Below are 21,470 nucleotides of genomic sequence, written 5' to 3'. Positions count from 1 at the left end.
CCATGTCTCACTGTTGGTATCATGTTTTTCTTGTGGAACACAGTATTAGCTTCACACCAGATGTAACAGACTCATGTCTTCCAAGAACTTCCACCTTTGACTCATCAGTACACAGGCTGTTATCCCAAAAGTCTTGGAGCTCATCTAGACATTCTTTTGCAAATGCCAGACAAACTTTTATGGGTTTTCCTTTGGTCAGGAGTGGTTTGCACCTTGCAACTTGCCAATGATGCCATTACTTTCTCAGTCTTCCTTATTGTGGAATCATGCAGACCAGGAGTGTCAAATTCATTTTAGTTTACCATCCATATCCAGCCCAATTTTATCTCAAGTTGGCCACACCAGTAAAATCATAACATATTAACCTATAAATAACCACAGTTCCAATTTTTTCCCTTTGTTTTAGTGCAAAAAGTACATTCTGAAAATGCTCACATTTAATAACTATCTTTATACAAAACATTATGAAGATCCTGAAATTTCTTAAGAAAATAAGTTCAGTATCAACAATATTATGTCTCAGTTTATCATTTCTACATGTACATTACAACTTACAGATATCTACAAAGGCACAAAATATCTTGTCATAGGTGTCTGGAACTGAACAATATAGCATTTTACTTTATGCAGTTTTTTGAAGTTAATGTCTTTGCAATTTTTACACTTTGCAAAGTCATCCTGCGGGCTGGATTGGACCCTCTGGCAGGCCGGTTTTGGCCCACAGGCCATATGTTTGACACCCCTGATGTAGACAAATCTGACCTGGATGAGATGTTGATGCGCTCTTTGAGAAATGTTGGTCCACTCCTGGGAAGGTTCACCACTACTCCATGTTTCTCCATTAGTGGAAAATGTCTCTCAGTGTGGTTCTCTGGACTCCCAGAGCCTTAGCAATAGCTTTGTAATCCTCCAGACTGATAAATGTCAAGGACTTTGTCTCACATCTGTTCTTGAATCTGTTTAGAACAAGACATCATGTGCTGCTTTTTGAGAGCCTTTAGCTACTTCACAATGCCATACGAATTCTATTCAGTCACGTTAAGGTTCAACAAGCCTGGCAGTATTCATATGTGGTGGTGGACGATGAAGCTGAACCAAATTGCCAAATAAATTTGATCATTTGGTAGCTAAGGTGTCAGTTACTTTTTCACATAGGGCAAGGTGGGCTGGACAGCATTTTTCCTTCAATAAATGAAATCATTTAAAAGCTGCATTTTATGTTTTCGTGGGTTATATTTGTCTTATAATAAAATTCATTTGATGATCTAAAACATTTATGCATGACCAATATGCAAAAATAGAAGATATCTGTATGGGGGCCCGTATTTTTTCACAGCACTTGATTTAGTAAATCTGCACCCCCTGCTGACCATCAACTGTTTTCATTACGTCGTGTGCATCTAAAACCAAATTGGCCCAAAGTAAACTGTTATACCACTACACTTGACAGAATGCTCAATTATATCTCGTTTTTCTGTTGTTTATGCAGCTCATCGATGCTGAGTCATTGTGTGATTTTCACGTCATGTTTTATGCAAACACAGTTGCATCACATTTTGCAGCATTGATGTAGTGAAGTGTGCTTTCAGGTCATGCTGCTCTGCACCAACCAGACCAGAGGAGAGGATTGTCTAGTAAAGTATCTTGTCATTGGTTGAGTTGCGGTCATGTTGCAGAGGGATGATAAAAACAATGTAACTGGCTAAGACTGAATTTCTCAATTACTACATGCTCTGATTTTATCATGCTTTGACTGCATCACCCACAAGAACCAAAATAGCACCATTGTGCATCTGAAAGAAATGCTAACAAAATCAAAGGCTCTTACCAATTGCAATTAAATGGTACATTGTTTGGGATCTGCAAGTTCAGCTGACCAGGAAACTGTACCTTCAGTACCATGTGCAATGTTTGGCTTTTTGGAAGATCCACACAATAGGTTATTCTGAGGGGAACACAAATGTCTGATCCAAAATTCATGACAATCCCTTCGCTTGTTAAAAACCACAAACCCCACAGTCATGGTCGCACTACAGCCATCAGCAGGGGACCATGAATAGATACTACTGCATATCATGGAAATCAAGTCAAAAGTGAACAAGCTGTTAAGTCTAAATCCAATTTGTGACTGACAGATTGTACATATAACTGTCCTTCTAGAATAAACAGAACAAACAGGGCTGCTAAAAAATGAGCTGTAAATTTGACAGTGCTGCTTCTACTAATGTCTGACTCTGATCACAATGTAACATGACCATGTGAAATCATAGTGTTTGCATTTACTGCTCATCAAATTGTATTTGCCACTGCTCATCAAATCGTCTTCACACACAACACTGTCGCTCTTCAGGTCATCAGCAACACTTTCGCCAAGTTTGAAACTAATCAGATGCAGTTGAAAAATAAAAAACAGACAGACAGAAAGTCCCTTCATTTATCGTTAGGCGTTTGAACTAGTGAATTGGCGACAACTTTTGTAAGACCGCCATTCAAGAATCTTTAAAAAAAAAAAAAACTGCAGAAAAGTTAGCATTTTAGTATTTTTTTTTTGTATTTTAACCTGATCATCTTTAAAATACCTTCCTTCAATTAGATTCCCAGTTTTTCACTCTTTGAACACCATCAAATCCTCTCAATCCTGCTCAAAGAATCTTTGCTGTGACCTAAGGCTGCCCTCTAGTGACAACAGGTAAGAACCATTTTATTTAAAATTGCATTATAGGACCAAATCGGATGTGTGGTAGATGCAGGCTTTGCACAACATCTGAATCATCCATCCATCCATCCATCCATTATCTATACACCGCTTAATCCTCATTAGGGTCGCGGGGGCTGGAGTCTATCCCAGCTGACTTGGGGTGAAGGCAGGGGACAACCTAGACAGGTCACCAGTCTATCACAGGGCTACACATAGAGACAAACAATTGCACTTGCATTCACACCTACGAGCAATTTAGACTAATCAATTAACCCCAGCATGTTTTTGGACTGTGGGAGGAAGCCGGAATACCCGGAGAAAACCGACACATGCACAGGGAGAACATGCAAACTCCATGCAGAAAGATCCCGGGAAAGCCGGGACGTGAACCAGGGACCTTCTAGCTGCAAGGCGAAAGTGCTAACCACTACGCCACTGTGCAGCCCACGTCTGAATCAGTGCTATAATAATTTCGCTCACTGAATGCAAACATCATAGGTGCAAACAGGACTGAGAAGTGAGAATCATATCCAGTGCTCCTACATGGACAGATGCTTCTGTGTATTTATGCCATTTAATAACAAGATTTGTTCATATACATCCAAAACCATTCAATTATTTAGTTATTATAGAAATATTTTATTTATAACAGATGACTGAGACTATAACAGCAAAAAAAAATTTAAAAATAACTGATGTAAAGCTAATGATGAAATGAAAAGACAAAAAAGATAAATTCTACTATATAGCTATTATATATTACCAGTCTATTGCACACACAAAAAAACATCAGACGTAAGTCCTTTTAAAATATGTTCAAATGAAATTGAGATTTTTTTCTTTCCAAACTTATGAGCTTGTTACTGATATCTTAATGTACCAACTGCCACGCAGCAGTTGAAAAAAAAAATCCTATGTAAAGTGTAAAAGTCCATCTTTGACCTTAACTAATGGTTGACTGACTTTTTCATAGCCATAGAGGTCAAACATTTCACACTCAAAACAGTGAGATATCCTGCTGATGAAAACATTGAGATGTGGTTAAACGGCTTTGAAAAATGCTTGTAAGTTGGCCTTGATTTAAAGTTTTTTTTCCTAAAATGTTTCATTCTTACTGAAATGAGAAGACAACACAACAATCCAGTGGTTTTGATCAAATCTGAGGTGCTGACAAACTGTACCTTTTGACAATTAAAACAACATTACTGCTTTCTATTATCCTCCACAGATCACCATACCAAGTAAAGCTGCCTTTCAGTAAAATGCCTTTTAATTGCAATACAGAACTGATGGACCAATACAATACTTTGAAGATAGTTGATACTGTATTTGTTTCTCTAAGCTGCTGAACTATCCAGTAGGTGCACGTATTATAACCAAACACTGGGTGGCGTCAGCAAACACAGCGTCCTACACAGCTGTCTTACTGGGATTGTCGGGGTCGAAGGTCATGATCTCCATGTGGATAAGACCTGATTAAAGAATGAAAAGGAAAACAGTATTAAAATTTCCAATCAAACAACTAAGACGGATTTATTTCATGAGAATATGGAACACAGAGACTTCAAATGTCCCATCATCATTTGACTTTGTACATTTCCCTTTGATGGTCTTGTCTCGTGGAAGACTTGCTGCAGGGTGGCAGGGGGAAACTCAGAAAAACCAGAGACATTATAAGGGAGCAACTCACCACTTCAGCAATCTAGATCAGAAATCTGTGGGAGCGTTCTGACATGCCAAAGATGGTGGTTATCTGACCCATTCCCCCCAAACAGCCAATCACTGCCTTTGAGGAGTTTTTATCAGATCTGAATGGTGATTCTTTACATGCAGTTTGTATGTTGCGCTAACCACTGAAATCACAGTTATGGCTCTCTCCCATTCATTTAGATAAGGAACAGGTCTTATTAGCCCAAAATAACTGCTAGGAGATGTTACCAAGATGGCTGCCAAATGCCAAGACTTCATCTAGAAGGACTTCATTAATATTTATGCAGAGAGAGGATGTAAAGAGTGAGGTTGGTTGGAATGTCAGGACCAGTCAATCAGAGATAGAGCAGGGCAGGTCATGCCTTTGCCAGTCTGCAAACCGACACTCATTCCCTCTAAAGGGGCAAACCCAGGCTCCACCCACAGCTAAAGGCCAGGCTGAGGGCCCAAAAACACACCCATGATCCAAACTGCTAACCAAAATGAAATCAAACTTGGCATTGCACTTCCTCTTGTCACCCATCAAGTCCGAAGTGGATTAAATTAACGGTTGTTCAGAAAAAGCGAAGAGCAAACACACAAACGGAGATTCTTTCATTTATAGTTGGATGCTGAATAGTTCTTCGGATTTCGACTTCTTATATGCATTGTCAAAAGTCACTGTCACAGTCACCTCCAGCCTTGTTTATGCAGCTGAACTTACTCTTCCACTCTCCAACAGCAAGCTCCAGGGTCTCGAATGAGTCGTCATAAGGGTCAGAGTCTGGTTCGCACTCTGGATCGTGGTATTCAGCCAGGAAGGGGTGGGACAGCCCCTGTGTAGCTGTTAGCCTCATCTCAGGATCCAGCAGCAACATCCCCTCCAGCAGGTCTACAGCTGGATGCATCGGGAAAGAATGCATTTTAAATTCAACAGGGTTGTTTTTTGTTTGTTTGCTTTCTTTTAAACTTGATTTTAAATTTTTAATTTTTAATTCATAGCAGTAAGGTTTGGTTTGAAAATATTGCAATTACTGCAATACACAACTTTGTTTTTTTAAATTTTAAACCAACGAGTTGTGGCGCACCATTGTCATCCATGGATTGAAACACTTCCCTAAAAATTTTCTTCTTTTGTGGTGGGAGACCTTGCACATATGATTGTGCCTGAAAAAAAAAACAGATAATTATTATATTTTAAACCAGGAGCTTACAATACAAAAATAAAAATGTGACAAAATTAGTTTGATGTAATTTTAGATATTTAAATGCCAAAAACAAGATGATGTTGTTGCTGATCTCACTGCACACAAGACAAAACTCACATCTTTACTCTGCATCTTCTGCACCAAGGAGGAGTCTGGTGTTCCTGTCAGACGCAGGATCTTCTTCAGCTGATCAATACCTGAACACAGGCTAAGGAAGGCTCTGGATGTCCAGCATGCACTGGGTAGATCTACGGTCACAGCTGTCATATCCAATGAAGGCATATTGCAGTTTGTCTTCCTGCAAGTCTAAAGTTTTGCACATGATGTAACAGCACTGCTTTACAAAATTAGTCAAATCTTTACAATGCTTCTAAGACTAATTCTTTACATTTTGTGTTTGGCTGACAAAGCCTTATTTCTTGGAGGAGTTAAAGTAGTCCTACTACAATCTAGCATTGCATTTCCATGGAGTTTGGGGATCTGCAAGACACACATTGTACATTTCACAATGTGCAACCAATGGCATGGTTGAATTTGACCTTCCCTGTGTGGTACATGCTGCATCTTTTAAACCCCAAAGACATCATAAGAGTCATTGTCTGTTATTTTCTCTCAACTTCATGTTAGAAAGAGACACTAATGATGCTGACCTTTATGTATAAAACTCTATGGACTATCCCTTTAAGCCATACAACGCTTCAGCTGATTTAAAAAAAAAAAAAAAAAATCCTATCCTTCACAAATTAAAATCACAAGGGTTTGTATTAGTTTCTGGTTCCTGTAATTGAACATACAGTTTTATTAGAACATGTGTGTGGATACTGTCATGTCCTGGGAAAAGCACTTGGCCAGTAATCATTTCAGCCAGGATACAAGCAGCCGACCAGACATCCACTGCGAGGGAGAGAGGCAGAGACAGAATTTCAATAATACCATGGTAGTATTTCATCTTATTGCAATATTCTGTCATGTCTGAAACAAACAGAATGACTATTTGTAATATAAGGCAGGTCATATTATTACCGGTCTGACTGTAGTGCATCCAGTTGAATATGACCTCTGGTGCTCTGTACCAGCGTGTGACAACATAACCAGTCATTTCACTCTCTGTCTGTCTTGCCAGGCCAAAATCCAGGATCTGACAACAGTAACAGCTGATTGTTCAGAGAGCAAAGAATTTTTGTTTCATCTTCTATATGTAAAATCACTCTGAGCTTTGACTGCTATGTACATGAAGGCATGGATAAAATGGTGAGTTAATGTGAAATGAAAATAGCAATATCTTCTCACAGGTAACACTGGAAGTAATTATCATCTGGATTGTATTCAGCTTTATTGTTTTCTTTTTAAAAAATCTTACCTTTAATTCACAATTCTCACTCACAGCGAGATTACCGGGCTTCAGATCCTGAAAGACATGAGGTTTCTTACTAATACAAAGCCTGTTTTAACCAGTAGAGAATATATCCTATGAAATACTTCAGGAAATAGTTTGACATTGTGGTGGATACTCTCATTTGCTTGGACTTAGCAGACATACAAGGGGTATCAATGTTCTCATCTAAGTACAGTGCACCAAAAAGTATTTAATCACTTCCAGATGTCTAAATTCCATGACTGTGTGTACTTTATACTAAACTCTGTTCATCAAAATGTAGCAGAAAACATCTAAACATACATCTAAATGTAATCCAAAGAATCAACTGTACATGTAATGATCTGAAAAATTAGTGTCTGTCTGTGGACCAGAGGAAGAGCAGTGTCAAGATTTAAGCAGAATGGATGAGCAATTTGTTGTGTCAGGATATAGTAGTCCTTGGAGGCTTGTGGACGGAGCCCCTGTTGCTAGGTAAGTGTACGATGTCATAAATTAGAGGGAATAATCTAGAAAGAAACTGTCTGCAAACTCTGTAGCTGTGTTCCACTTCAGGTGTTGCATTGTTAGAAGGACGAACCAAGCTTTGTTAAATGAGATGGTCTGGTCTAAGGAGGATTCCTTATTTGTGTCACCAGCTGCTCCCACCCTAACCTTGCATCAACAAAGTGCAGTTCTTGTCACCTAGCAACCTTGACAGCCTCAATTTACAGTTGAGACATAACCAAGACTTTAGTCTTTTGACAGAGTTACTAGACCCTAAAAAACTACACAGAATTCCACAAAGGCCAGAATAATGTTGTGAGATGATTTGCTGCTTGACGATGACTTCTACTAATTGTGGGAAACTGTGGGAATTCTGCTCTCTGACAGAAAATCCTGAAGGACACCAGTCTAAGAGTTGAAGCTCAAGAGTAACTGGGTTATAGGGAAAGACAATGACCGCTAAGTCCACCTCTGAATGGCTCGGAAGAAATAAAATTGAATTTTGGAGAAGGCTAGTCAAAGTCCAGACTTGAATCTCATGAGATGGACCTGAAAAGTGCAGTTCATGCTCACAAACCCTCCACTGTGGCTGAACTGAAGCAGTTTTGCAAAGACGAGTCAAACAAAGTCCCAACACAGTAATATTAGACACTGATCTCTACTTATTGGAAGTGCTTGGTTGCAACTGTTGCTGCTAAAAGTGTGCAACTATCTGTATAGTTCAAGGAGGCTTAGCATTATGAACTAACAGCAAGCTTACATTTTCTGCATTAAAACATGTAAAATAGTGAATCATCAGTGTATAATGTTAACCATCAAGCTAACATGAGGCCCTATTAGCCAACACCAGTATTACTTTACAGGTTCATGCATACACATGCATTAGTGTAATATGGTATTAAAACATGAATGCCCAATCCTTGTCATATGCTTCATCTATATCAACACTGTTAATACATCAAGTTTTGTGTGACATGATGGAACGCAACATCTCTTGGAAGCAACTAGTAGTTTACCACCAGCATATTTCCGTCTTTATGTGAAGCTAACGCAGCTGGTACCAGCTTTATGTTTAACAGCAAGAAAGTGATTATGTCCCAAAATGTCAAACTATTCCTTGAAATGCAATTCTAAAGGAAAAATAAGTTCATCCTGAGATTGTTGTAGATATACCAACCCGATGAATGATCCCTGCAGAGTGAATATACTGTAAAGAAGGAAAGGACAGATTAAAAACAGAGTGAAACTGCTTACGAGGCATACATAGACAGTAATGTTTGTTTAGCAGAGTGGGAAAACCCACAGGCACATGGTTCTCTAAATGGCATGTTGTAAAGCTGTGGACAGAACAAAAGTCTCCGCCCACAGGTGATTGTCAGGACTATGTTTAGTGTGTTTTTCAGCCATCAGAACAAATCCAGAGTGCCTTCATAGCACAAAGGCACTGATAAGAGAAGAAAATACCTTGTGATCCAACTTATTTCAAATGAAAGGTGACATTTACATAAATTTTTATGTTTAAAACGTGCTTTCTGTTTTGTTTCCACTGAGCACTCTTGGTTACACATTGACTAGCACTGACTGGCATGAGTATGAGTAAGTTAGTCAAACATCCATTACACATTCAGTCTGTGAATGACATTCACAGTGAAAACAATACATTTAATATGCTGGTATGGGAGAAACTGCTGTGCTAAACTTAAGGACTGCATCTCTGCTCAGTCCATCTGGAGCTGACAGGATCTAACTTTCAGAGGTGTTTTGCAGTAAGTCTTAGACAAAGGCCGTGCCTAAAAATGGGACCTTTACGTTGACAGTGAGTTGCTACCTTAACTAAAGGCTTCTATGTTTTATGGTCTGGCATTCACAGAGAAAACTGAGTTTAAAAGCCAGGTTCCACACTCTGCAATTGCACTTTAGACAAAGTATGCTCAGTAATTATGTTGAGTTGTCACAAAAAGAATTTAAGTTTGCCATAACAAGCAATAAAAATAAGATTTGCTTTCATGAAGTCTGGTCTCTACTTTTGGAATCGAGTGGAAAGGAGCATAATATCAAGAAAGATGAAGTAGAACAGCTGCTCCTTTATACTGAAGATAGCCAGGCATCTGATCACCCTAACCCTACCCCTGACCCTTAGCCTAGCGCCTCCAGGTCAGCTCTCAGGGTATTTTCAACTCTCTTGGGAGACAGTACCGCCTGTCTGCTCTGACAATGCCTGAAGATTCCTCAGGAGGTGCGAGAGAATGTCAAAAAGAGGAAAAGTACATGTGGTTTGCTCTGCATTTACCTGGGCATTGTGTTATGGAATCAGAAAGGTAGAAATAAACCGATTGGATGAATGGATGGATTGATAGATATTTAAAAACAAAAAGATCAAATATTTACTTGGACATTTATATTTTTAATACTCTATTGTAAAAATGTGTTTGCTGCTATAATTAATGTCAACATGCAAGCCTATTTGAGAAACAATGCAACAACAAAAGCAATATTTACTTTTAAATGGGCTCTTTGGTAATCCACCAGCACTCCTTTGGACATATATAGGGTATGGATAGCTTATGAATATTAAAAATAACACAATTTTCACACAGAAAGAGGCATATTGCATGATTTTGCAAGGTTAATGTCCTGTACGAAACAATAAATGAAATTACCTGGGACCACAGGGACTATTTTATCCTGCGTTTCCCCTGTAATTCTATCTGAACCAAGCTTAAGACAGAAATGAAAATGTTTTATATGAATGCTCATACAACTGAAATATTAACTAATATGTCACAACTTGTACCACCTGACATATACCGTGCACCCACTTCCTTGTCTACAGTGCTCAACTGCAGTTGTCTCAAGATCATGAATTAATTATTGTGTTATCTTAAAAAAACAAAAACTGTCTATTTGTGAAAACAAATATATGTAGTTTGTTAACTCAAGGACACGTATTTCTTGAGATATCAAAATAATTTATCACAAGAAGGTAATGTTTTCCTGGAACAGAAAAATATTTATGGAGAACTTGAAAATGATTGTCTGGTTCATTTGGTCAGATTTAATTTTCAATTCATAATTACTGTCATGGCCATCAACAATCTTAGCAGGAAAACTGAAGTTGCAGCCATCCTAATCTCTCCTGAAAACACATTATTAGATATATTTCTGTGATCTTAGAAGGCAGACTGCATGTTTCACCTTGTGCTGCTGTAGTCTTACATTATTCCAACAGCGTTCAGTTTGGACTAAACATGATGTGGAAATGCAGCTTTTTTCTAACCTCGAGATCATGACTGCTTCAGAGCTATGAGATCTAGACATTATATTGCAGAAATGTGCTCATTTTAAAGCTGGGCTTTATCTGTTAATTCATTCATTTTTCTCTGAAAATGTTGATCTGTTCTAGTTTTGCAGCACTGTTTTATAAAAATGTGTCTTGATCATGATAGGGGCTGTATGGGCTTCATATAAATGTCCCTGTAAATACATGAGAATTTCCTTACCTTCAGGCCCCTGAGAAGCTGGTAGAACAGATATGTGATGATGCGATCAGTTAACCGCCTCTTCTTCATAATGTGGCCCAGATCCTGAGCTACAAATGGCATCACCATATAACTTGAGAGAGAAGAGTGACAGTCAAGCAGTAAGGCAAGGAACATACTGAAAAACTAAAATAAAACAGTCGATTTAAGGAGTCTTTAAGTCTGAAGACTGTAGATACTGCACTGTGCTCTAAATACTGAAGAGGGAAAGAGCTCATTGCTATGGCGACGAAGCCCAACTGCACAAACCAACCAAAACAAACAAGAATAAGCTTGCTCTCACATTTCCTTGCTTGAGCTTTTCCTTCATGCACACACACACACACACACACACACACATCAGGTCTCAACAAGTTGTGACTACTAGCAGGAGAATGCTGTTCGTGACTCCCAACTTACAAGGTCTGGAATTTCTCCAGCGTGGAGTCAGGTGTGAAGACGTCAAGGAGGCAGATCACCTTTAAGGAAAAACAAAGCAAAGACATTAAAAGATGAATATTAATATATTTTTATCATTAATATTAACAGACGTATGAAACACTTACACATTTCTAAACTAGGCTATTTCCAACTGAAAAAATATCCCCAAATATCACCTACAGTGATGTGGAGGGTTTTTGAGGGTGATTTTGGTGCAATCAAAATGAACAATCTTTATTTGTAAGTATGATGAGCTTCCCTATCGCTAAAACCAGTCCAGATCGAGTGTTTTGAAAAAGAGCATCATTTGACAGCATTGTTTTACTGCCTAATCAAAACTGTAAATTTGAGATAAAAAAAAAAAAACAGCATTATAGTAACAAGAAAAGCACTCAGAGCACAATACTCCACCAAGGCTGCTCAGTCCTTGTATCATTTCTGACGGTTGAAATCTTGAAAAATATTGTGGCAGAATTCACGGCACTATAGAATGTGGCCATGTAATACAGATGTACCCACAAACAAAATGATCTTGTTCTGAGCACAGATGTGTGTTATGCATGTGTATTTTATGTACAGATACCAAATGGCGTGACCTAAATATGCAATTTAATCAATTGTTCCGTGTATCATAGTGTTCACTTGTAGCCCTAGGTACAGTGACGCTGTGCAGCTATCTTGCAATGATATAGAAGTCTTTAACAAATCTGTGGATCTGGACTACAAGCCACATCACTGCCAAAATCTAATCACTTGGACCTTGTGTCATTTCTGACCTTCCCTGATTATTTCATCCAATTCCGTTGGTCTGTTTTTCAGTAATATTGCTAACAGACAGACAAACAGACAGACAAACCGACGCTGATTGTCACATTACTCTGCCGGGGCTCTGTCTCCTTTGCGGAATAATAAATCAGTAAACGCTCAAGGCCACCATTTTTCTCCAAATAGTGGCAAGCTGCATTGTGATAACAGGGTCATCCGGGGTGAAAATGGTTATTAAGTTTGATCTTAAGCTGAAACAGCCACTGCCTCTTTTCATTTTAACTGCAAAAACATTAAGGAATGACAGAGGATAAAAAACAGAGTAGGAGTCTTTTTGTGACAGAAAAGGATTACACTGAAACTCATTCAAAGGTTTTTTGCAAAAATAGTGATCCATGAGGGTTCCAACAACACAAAACACTCCCAGCTTGCCAGGGCACACTGTTGACATTGTAAGCTTTTGCTGAACGGTCAACAAAGGTTGCTTATCCTTAAAATCTTGAAAAAGAGAGGGGGAAATGGAAGCGAGATTGTGAACAAGATTAAAAACTTTTAGGAGCTAGTCTCTATCTTGACTTCCAGAGCCACTTTGATATAAAACAGAGCCTCTACATTGTAATTACAATCACATATTTACAGCTGAGAGTAATTAGGAACTGAGAGTCTTTCTTTTATGTTTAAGACTGACAATCTGCTTGAAAAGGATGAAGAAAAAGACTGAAATAACAGCACAGATTATCAGCAAAAGCCTGAAGAGCTAGTACTTTTGGTAGGGTATTGTAGTAGACTGTATTATATTATTATAGTTGTTAGTTGTATTTAAGTTTTTGTCAGGCCTTACATTTTCATGCTGTATGTGGCGGAGCAGCCTGAGCTCCCTGTAAGCTCGCTTGGCGTGGATGAGGGACTGGAAGGGCCGATACAGCTTTTTGATGGCCACCTTCTCTTTGGTCTTCTGGTCGATGGCAGAACTAAATGAGAACGACAGTGTTAGTGACAGGACACAGTGGAGCATCTCAGGGATGCAATTGACATTTATTATTTTCAGTATGGGTTAATTGGGGAGCAAAAGCAGATTTTTGCAATACAAGTGATTCATTGCTGAGTCAGTGAAATGATAACCATTTGAAATTGTCTCCTTGGCTTGGACTAACACTTCAAAACCCAAAGATATTACATTTAGAGCCATATAAAACAAAAAAAGCAACAAATTCTGACATCTAAGTAGCTGAATGACTTTTTTTGGTAGTTATTTGTATTATTGCTGACTAATTATTTAATTTAATAATTATTAATAGCTCTACTATAACTGTGTAGAAATGACTTCCTCTTTTTGGAGTTTCCTGTTGGATATTACAGGGTAACAAAACTCTGAAATGTGTGATATTTTTAAGTTCCTCTTCAAAAATACGACAAGCAGCTAGAAACCTGTTCATCGATCAGATGTAAAATGAAACACTCAGATTAACATCCAGGGCTGTTGTGCCTTCTGCTGCACAATGATAATATCAGCAATACGATCTTGTCTGTCGGTGGCTGATCATTAGATAAAAGTGTGTCTGAGGTATCTTGGATTCCTGTAGGCTGGGTTGTCCTCTGTCGGTGGTGGAGATTCCTGTCATATTAGAGGACCTGCATCGACTTGCTGACTCGCCTCAGGCGGACAATAGTGCTTCTGTTAGCAGATGTGAGAGCAATCTAGGTCTCTTGAACTGCCTGTAACATATTCTGGCAGTGGAATGCAGACCTAAGAATAACATAAATGTCACAGCCTATAGAAAATCATTTGCGGTGCAAAGCATTTAAATGTTCATATTGAACAACAAGGGACATTAAGCACATTAGAGCATTTGCAAAACATAGAAGCCTAATAGAGAAGCATTAAATTACCACACATTTCATCATGTTGTCAGTGTCCCAACTGCTACAATGATTATTTATAAAAGTTGGATGACTGCAATGTATCTTATTATGTAAGACCAGTATGTTCCTGTCACTATATGAGCTGCCTTTACCCTTGGATAGCATTAGTGCCAGGCAGGACTAAAAAGTTTAATATGTCTCATATTAAGTTAATTACTGACTTCAGGCCACTTAGCCGTAGCTACATGATCATTATAGAAAAAAATAACAACAACAATGTATTTTGCTGCACACTGTTCTGAGGGAGTGACACAAGCGGCGCTTTCCTCGTCAGTGTACCTGAAGTCCTCCGCTCCTTCCCCGGGTAAACTCACCACACGGTCCCGTAAGCCCCGGAGCCGATGGACCGCAGCGTCGTATACCTCTCCGGGACGTCCCACGTCGTTTTCTGGATCTCCAGTCTGTGAAACCCCGGTCTGACGGGGCAATCCTTCACAGGACACTCCATGGCGCTGTTTTGTTTCAGTTTCCAGTCGGGTTTTACCCATACGACGTTTTAACAGCCTCGTAGTTTCTACCTGACAGGTGAGGTGTAGCGGGGAAGGAGGGAAATGCCCCCGAGGCTGCGGAGTCTGATCCCGCCTCACAGAGAGTCCTTCACCTTCAATTCAGTTCAATTCTATTTATATAGCGCCAATTACAGTCAAATTGTCTCAAGACACTTTACAGAACCCATATGCCTGAACCTACAGCACCTTCAATATCAGCTGACAACGTGTTGACATACTCTACCGTTCAAAAGTTTGGGGCCACCCAGACAAGTTCATTCATGTTCATGTGCTAACATAATTGCACAAGGGTTTTCTAATCAGCAATTAGCCTTTCAATACAATTAGCAAACACAATGTAGCATTTGAACACAGGAGTGGTGGTTGCTGGAAATGTTCCTCTGTATCCCCATGTAGATATTCCATTAAAAATCAGTCATTTACCACATCACAAGAATTAGGCAACTAGCACACTGCAAGGTTCAGCCCTGCAAAGACAGAAAAAAAAACTAACTAGTGAGAATAAAGATGACAAAATTTGGTCAAACTTATCAGTCTGGAAACATAGTAAGAGATGTATACATTGCAACCTTGCTTTAACTGAATTAATTAAACAGATTATTTCAAAGGTCTTTTGGGATGTAGGAGAAAGTTAGCATGGCAGAAGCTCTGCTAATGTAGGCTTGTAATCTTTAAGTAAAACTAATTAGCTGATGCTAGTTTCTGTCAGGGTTGGATTTATCGACTGCTTCATTCACATGGAGTAACAAAACTCAGAAACATGGTCAATCACCAAAAACACAGTTTTTACTTTAGAGAAATTTAGATTTAGCTTAGGCTAACAGTTGCTATCACACCAGCTATTTTTTTACACAGCAATAGCTGTGTAGTTTTAGGTCTATTGTATAGGAACCAGCCTGTTTTTTTTTTTTTTTTAAATTTTATTTATTTATTTATTTATTTTTACTTTTATCAATCATCTCAGCACAGACACTTTAGCCGCGATTCCACAAGCACCTACTCGGCGCGGTGCGGCTGAAGTGAGCCGAGATGTGACGTCTACATAGTGCAGGCCACTGATTGGACAGGGAGTGACGACACACGAGAGCGACTCCAGCACGAAAACAAAACCGGTGTTCCAGTTTGACTGGTGATCAGGTTAACTGGCGATAGTTGCCGTCTCCAGATGTTTCGTTCGCAGATTCGTCACGATCAGACCTGGATTTACGTGAAATAAAGATACCAGATAAAGACGTCGCCGAAAAACGCCGGCATCACTACTTAATAAAGTCTGTATCCATGTAAATATCATCTACAGACAGTAAAAAGAAACGTGCGGGCCGAAATAAAAAAACACGTATTTTTCAAGTAGGTGAGAGGATTCGAAACCACGTAATCCAGCGATAAAATTACGAGACCACTGTTTTAGTCATTGTGCTACCGATCAGCTCTGCAAGCATTCTGCTTCATCTACATGGATCACTGTCATCCTGTCAGGTGTTTAACACCTGGTGATTGTTCTGGAAACACGTCCATGTCAGCTGGGGATAATCACAACTTACCACAGGCTGCCTGGTTAAGAACGAGTCAGACAACTATTTATTGTCTCACCAATAAAACCCACAACATAGAAGCACGTCCACTGCTGTGTTGTGTGTTAGTTTGTGTGTTCAGTGGAACAGATCCAGAGCAGAACTTCGAGCTTAACTCGGGTTTGTTCTCAGAAACACTCAGACCCTCAGCAGCCTCCCATCAGAACAACACGCAGCACATTAGCTTGATTTGCTAAAATACATCGGAACAAACTGAGACCACGTTGTCAAAACTAGTCACTCAGAAAACAGTAAAAACTCGTTCAGTCATCCACGTCCTAACCGTCATTCAGAGCACGTTAACCACTGACAATATTTAAAAAAAAAAAAAAAAAGAGGGAAGTAAAGGGATTTGATCTGGTCAAAACAAACAATGGTTTATTCGCCCTATCAGGGAGCCTTGAGCACCTATTGCATGTATTGAAGTGACTACAGTCACATTTGAACGTTACAGCTACAGATATTCCTGTTGAACTCTGAAGATATTGTGCTGCCATATTTGTATATTTAGCCTACATGTACTCTAAGGTGAATAAGGAACGTCATTAAATCAAATACTGTCAAACACCACAATTCACTCTAGTCTTCCTCTGCGACATCTTTAAAAGTATCTTCTGCCATTTCTAAACCAGCCAGGGTGTTTGGGAAGACACAAATCACACAAATATATTGTTTGTTTTGACCAGGTCGGATCCCGTTACTTCCTTTAAAAAAAAAAAATATTGTCAGTGGTTAACGTGCTTTGAAATGATACCCCCTGGCTCTTCTAAAAAAAAAACAAAAAACAAAAAAAACAACTGGCTTAAACGTTTAATATATCACTTAGTCATTTATGCTAGAAAGTGTTATCAAAAAAAAAAATCTCACAGGTGTAAATGTCTCACTCTCCTAACCTACACTCCTCACTGGAGAACACCCTCCTCCTTCTACTTTTCTCTCTCTCCCTCTCTATATGTCTCCCTTTAGCTCTCTCCCCCTCTCACACACTCACCCCCCACACTCTCACTCACACTCTATGTACCCCCCATGTTTATTGTGCTTGTATGTTTTATAATGTGTTTGTTGATAGTTTTCCAGGCAATGATGTGCTATTATATAATGTATATATAGATCCTGACCTGCTGTATACATCTCTCTCCAACACCCACAGCTCACAGACAGCAACAGACAGCTCACAAGGACACACACAGACATTATATTACATTGCTACATACTCAGTGACAGAACATCTTCTCTCTCCATGTTCAAGTTTAATATCGTAGCCTGGAATGTTCATGGCATACGCTCACAAACAAAAAGAGTTAAAATCATGGACTATGTCTCTAAATTAAAAGCAGATATTTTGCTCCTCCAAGAAACACATTTACTACAGTCGGAAGAAAAATGTTTATCAGACTCGAATTATAGTATCATCTTTTCATCTTGTTATAACAGCAGACAAAGAGGGGTCTCCATTCTAGTCCATAAGAGAATTCCATTCACTTTAAACAGTACAGTAACGGAATAAGAGGGCAGATATATTATTATCCAGGCAACAATCTTTAATAAATTATATTCTATTGCAAACCTCTATGCTCCGAATAATGAAGATCCAGCCTTCTTTCACACTGTTTTCTCTCACTTAGCAGACTTATCTGCTAACTCAACAACTATAATCGGTGGTGACTTCAACATAGTTTTAAACCCTTCAGTAGATCGATCTAATAGCTCCAATACATGTAAAATAATCACAATCAGTTAAAGTCATACATGATTATATGAAAGATTTCGGACTAGACGACGTCTGGAGACTCAAAAACCCAACAAAGAGGGACTATACGTTTTTCTCTCCGGTGCACAAAACATTTTCAAGAATTGACTTTTTCCTCTTAAATAACTCTATCGCACATAAAGTTACTACTAAAATCCACCCAATCATTATCAGCGACCACGCACCAATATCTCTCAGCCTGCAAACAGATTCCAGCCTTAAACCTCCTCAGACTTGGTGCCTCAACATCTCTCTACTCAAAGACCCAGAATTTGATCGAGTAATAAGGAGTGAGTGGGCAGACTTTCTAAAAAACAATGACTCTAATGACTTATCTCCATCTTTGCTTTGGGAAACTGGAAAGGCCGTAATCAGAGGTAAAATAATATCGTACTCCTCATACAAGAAAAAAAAAGATCTACAAACAGAGAAAGAAATTGAAGAAAAAATTAAACAACTTACAGAGAATTATGCAATAAACCCAAGTGATCAATTATGGTCCGAACTACAAAATGCAAAACTAAACCTCAATAATATCCTATCCAAGAAAACAGAGTTTTTATTACAACAACTAAGATATAATGATTTTGAACACAATAATAAATCAGGAAAATTTCTGGCGAACCAACTCCAGCGCAATAAAGAAAAATCCTTCATAACAGCAATTCAGGATCCCTCAGGAAAATATACTCAGTCACCTCAGGAAATTAACCAGACCTTCTATAATTATCTCATTTATCAGGTAGAGATTCATCCTGAAACCTGCAGGAAGATGCTAAATTTAGAGGAAAAACATCAGAAGTGTAACATTTATCAGGCAGATTCATCCCGAGAGCCCTGAAACCTGCAGAATGATGTTAAATATAGAGGAAAACATCAGAATTTTAACATTTATCAGGCAGATTCATCCCGAGCCCTGAAACCTGCAGAAAGATGATAAATTTATGAGAAAAATGTCAGAATTATAATATTTATCAGGTTGAGATTCACCCTGAGAGATTTGAAACCTGCAGAAAGATGCTAAATTTAGAGGAAAAACATAAGAATTTTAACATTTATTGGGCAGAGATTCACCCTGAGAGATTTGAAACCTGCAGAAAGATGCTAAATTTATAAGAAAAATATGAGAATTATAACATTTATCAGGCAGGGATTCATCCTGAGAGCCCTGAAACCTGCAGGAAGATGCTAAATTTAAAGGAAAAACATCAGATTTATAACATTTATGGGGCAGAAATTCATCCCGAGAGCCCTGAAACCTGAAGACAGACATTAAATTTAGAGGAAAAACTGAGAAATTACAACAAAAGCTGCAGGAAGACGTTAAATTTAGAGGAAAAACTGAGAAATTACAACAAAAGCTGCAGGAAGACATCGAGTTTAGAGGAAAAACATCAGAATTATAACATTTATCAGGTAGAAATTCATCCCGGGAGCCCTGAATCCTGCAGAAAGACGTTAAATTTATAAGAAAAATATCAGAATTATAACATTTATCAAGTAGATTCATCCTGAGAACCCTGAAACCTGCAGAAAGACGTTAAATTTAGAGGAAAAACTGAGAAATTACACCAAAACCTGCAGGAAGACATCAAGTTTAGAGGAAAAACATCAGAATTATAACATTTATCAGGCAGAGATTCATCCCAAAAGGCCTGAAAGCTGCAGGAAAACGTTAAATTTCGAGGAAAAACATCAGATTTATAACGTTTATCAGGTAGAGATTCACCCTGAGAGCCTTGAAACCTGCAGAAAGATGTTAAATTTATAAGATAAATATCAGAATTATAACATTTATCACGTAGAGATTCATCCTGAGAGCCTTGAAACCTGCAGAAAGATGTTAAATTTATAAGATAAATATCAGAATTATAACATTTATCAGGTAGAGATTCATCCTGAGAGCCTTGAAACCTGCAGAAAGATGCTAAATTTATAAGAAAAATATCAGAATTATAACATTTATCAGGTAGATTCACCCTGAGAGACTGGAAACCTGCAGAAAGATGTAAAATTTATAAGAAAAATATCAGAATTATAACATTTATCGGGCAGAAATTCATCCTGAGAGCCCTGAAACTTGCAGGAAGATGCTAAATTTAGAGGAAAAACATGAAAATAACAACTTTAATAAGGTAGAGATTCATCCCGAGAGCCCTGAAAGCTGCAGAAAGATGCTAAATTTAGAGGAAAAATTGAGAAATTACACTAAAACCTGCAGGAAGACATGAAGTTTAGAGGAAAAACATCAGAATTATGACATTTATCAGGTAGAGATTCATCCTGAGAGCCCTGAAACCTGGAGGAAGATGCTAAATTTAGAGAGAAAACATCAAAATTAGACCAAAACCTGCAGGAAGATGCTAAATTTAGAAGAAAACATCAAAATTATAACATTTATCAGGTAGAGATTCATCCTGAAACCTGCAGAAAGATGTTAAATTTAGAGGAAAACATCAGAATTATAACATTTGTCAGGTAGAGATTCATCCTGAAACCTGCAGAAAGATGCTAAATTTAGAGGTAAACATCAAAACAAAAACTTTTATCAGGTACAGATTCATCCTGAAACCTGCAGAAAGATGATAAATTTAGAGGAAAAATTGAGAAATTACACCAAAACCTGAAGGAAGATGATAAATTTAGAGGAAAAATTGAGAAATTACACCAAAACCTGAAGGAAGATGCTAAATTTAGAGGAAAAACATCAGAATTATAACATTTATCAGGTAGAGATTCATTCTAAGAGCCCTGAAACCTGAAGAAAGACGTTATATTTAGAGGAAAAACTGAGAAATTACACCAAAACCTGCAGTAAGATGCAAAATTTAGAGGAAAAACTGAGAAATTACACCAAAACCTACAGGAAGATGCAAAATTTAGAGGAAAAACATCAAAATAACAACTTTTATCAGGTACAGATTCATCCTGAGAGCCCTGAAACCTGCAGGAAGATGCTAAATTTATAAGAAAAACATCAGAATTATAACATGTATCAGGTACAGATTCATCCTGAAACCTGCAGGAAGATGCTAAATTTAGGGGAAAAACAGAGAAATTACACCAAAACCCGAAGGAAGATGCTAAATTTAGAGGAAAAAAAATCAGAATTATAACATTTATCAGGTAGAGATTCATCCCGAGAGGCCCGAAAGCTGCAGGAAAACGTTAAATTTCGAGGAAAAACATCAGAATTATAACGTTTATCAGGTAGAGATTCACCCTGAGAGCCTTGAAACCTGCAGAAAGATGCTAAATTTATAAGAAAAATATCAGAATTATAACATGTATCAGGTAGAGATTCATCCTGAAACCTGCAGAAAGATGCTAAATTAAGAGGAAAACAACAAAATAACAACATTTATCAGGTAGAGATTCATCCCGAGAGCCCTGAAACCTGCAGGAAGATGCTAAATTTAGAGGAAACATTGAGAAATTACACCAAAACCTGCAGGAAGACATCAAGTTTAGAGGAAAAACATCAGAATTACGACATTTATCAGGTAGAGATTCATCCTGAAACCTGCAGAAAGATGC

General features: G+C 38.2%; 1 protein-coding gene across 1 annotated transcript; it reads right to left on the bottom strand.

Annotated features, from left to right (window-relative positions):
• Window positions 1-3,946: 3,946 nt before the first annotated feature.
• Window positions 3,947-14,766, bottom strand: zgc:171775 (STKc_p38 domain-containing protein). The gene is made up of 12 exons (XM_023296751.3): window positions 14,418-14,766; window positions 13,022-13,151; window positions 11,395-11,453; window positions 10,957-11,068; window positions 8,634-8,663; window positions 6,956-7,003; window positions 6,619-6,733; window positions 6,418-6,489; window positions 5,713-5,792; window positions 5,476-5,554; window positions 5,112-5,285; window positions 3,947-4,170 (listed from the first exon to the last, which is right to left on the bottom strand). The coding sequence occupies exons 1-12, from the start codon at window positions 14,549-14,551 to the stop codon at window positions 4,109-4,111; spliced, it is 1,095 nt and encodes a 364-aa protein (XP_023152519.1). The 5' UTR covers window positions 14,552-14,766; the 3' UTR covers window positions 3,947-4,108.
• Window positions 14,767-21,470: the final 6,704 nt, after the last annotated feature.

Source organism: Amphiprion ocellaris, chromosome 8 (assembly GCF_022539595.1).
Source record: "Amphiprion ocellaris isolate individual 3 ecotype Okinawa chromosome 8, ASM2253959v1, whole genome shotgun sequence".
In the NCBI taxonomy this organism is placed as follows: Eukaryota; Metazoa; Chordata; class Actinopteri; family Pomacentridae; genus Amphiprion; species Amphiprion ocellaris.
Note: the sequence above shows the minus strand (reverse complement) of the source record. Positions and strands in the feature narration are given on the sequence as shown.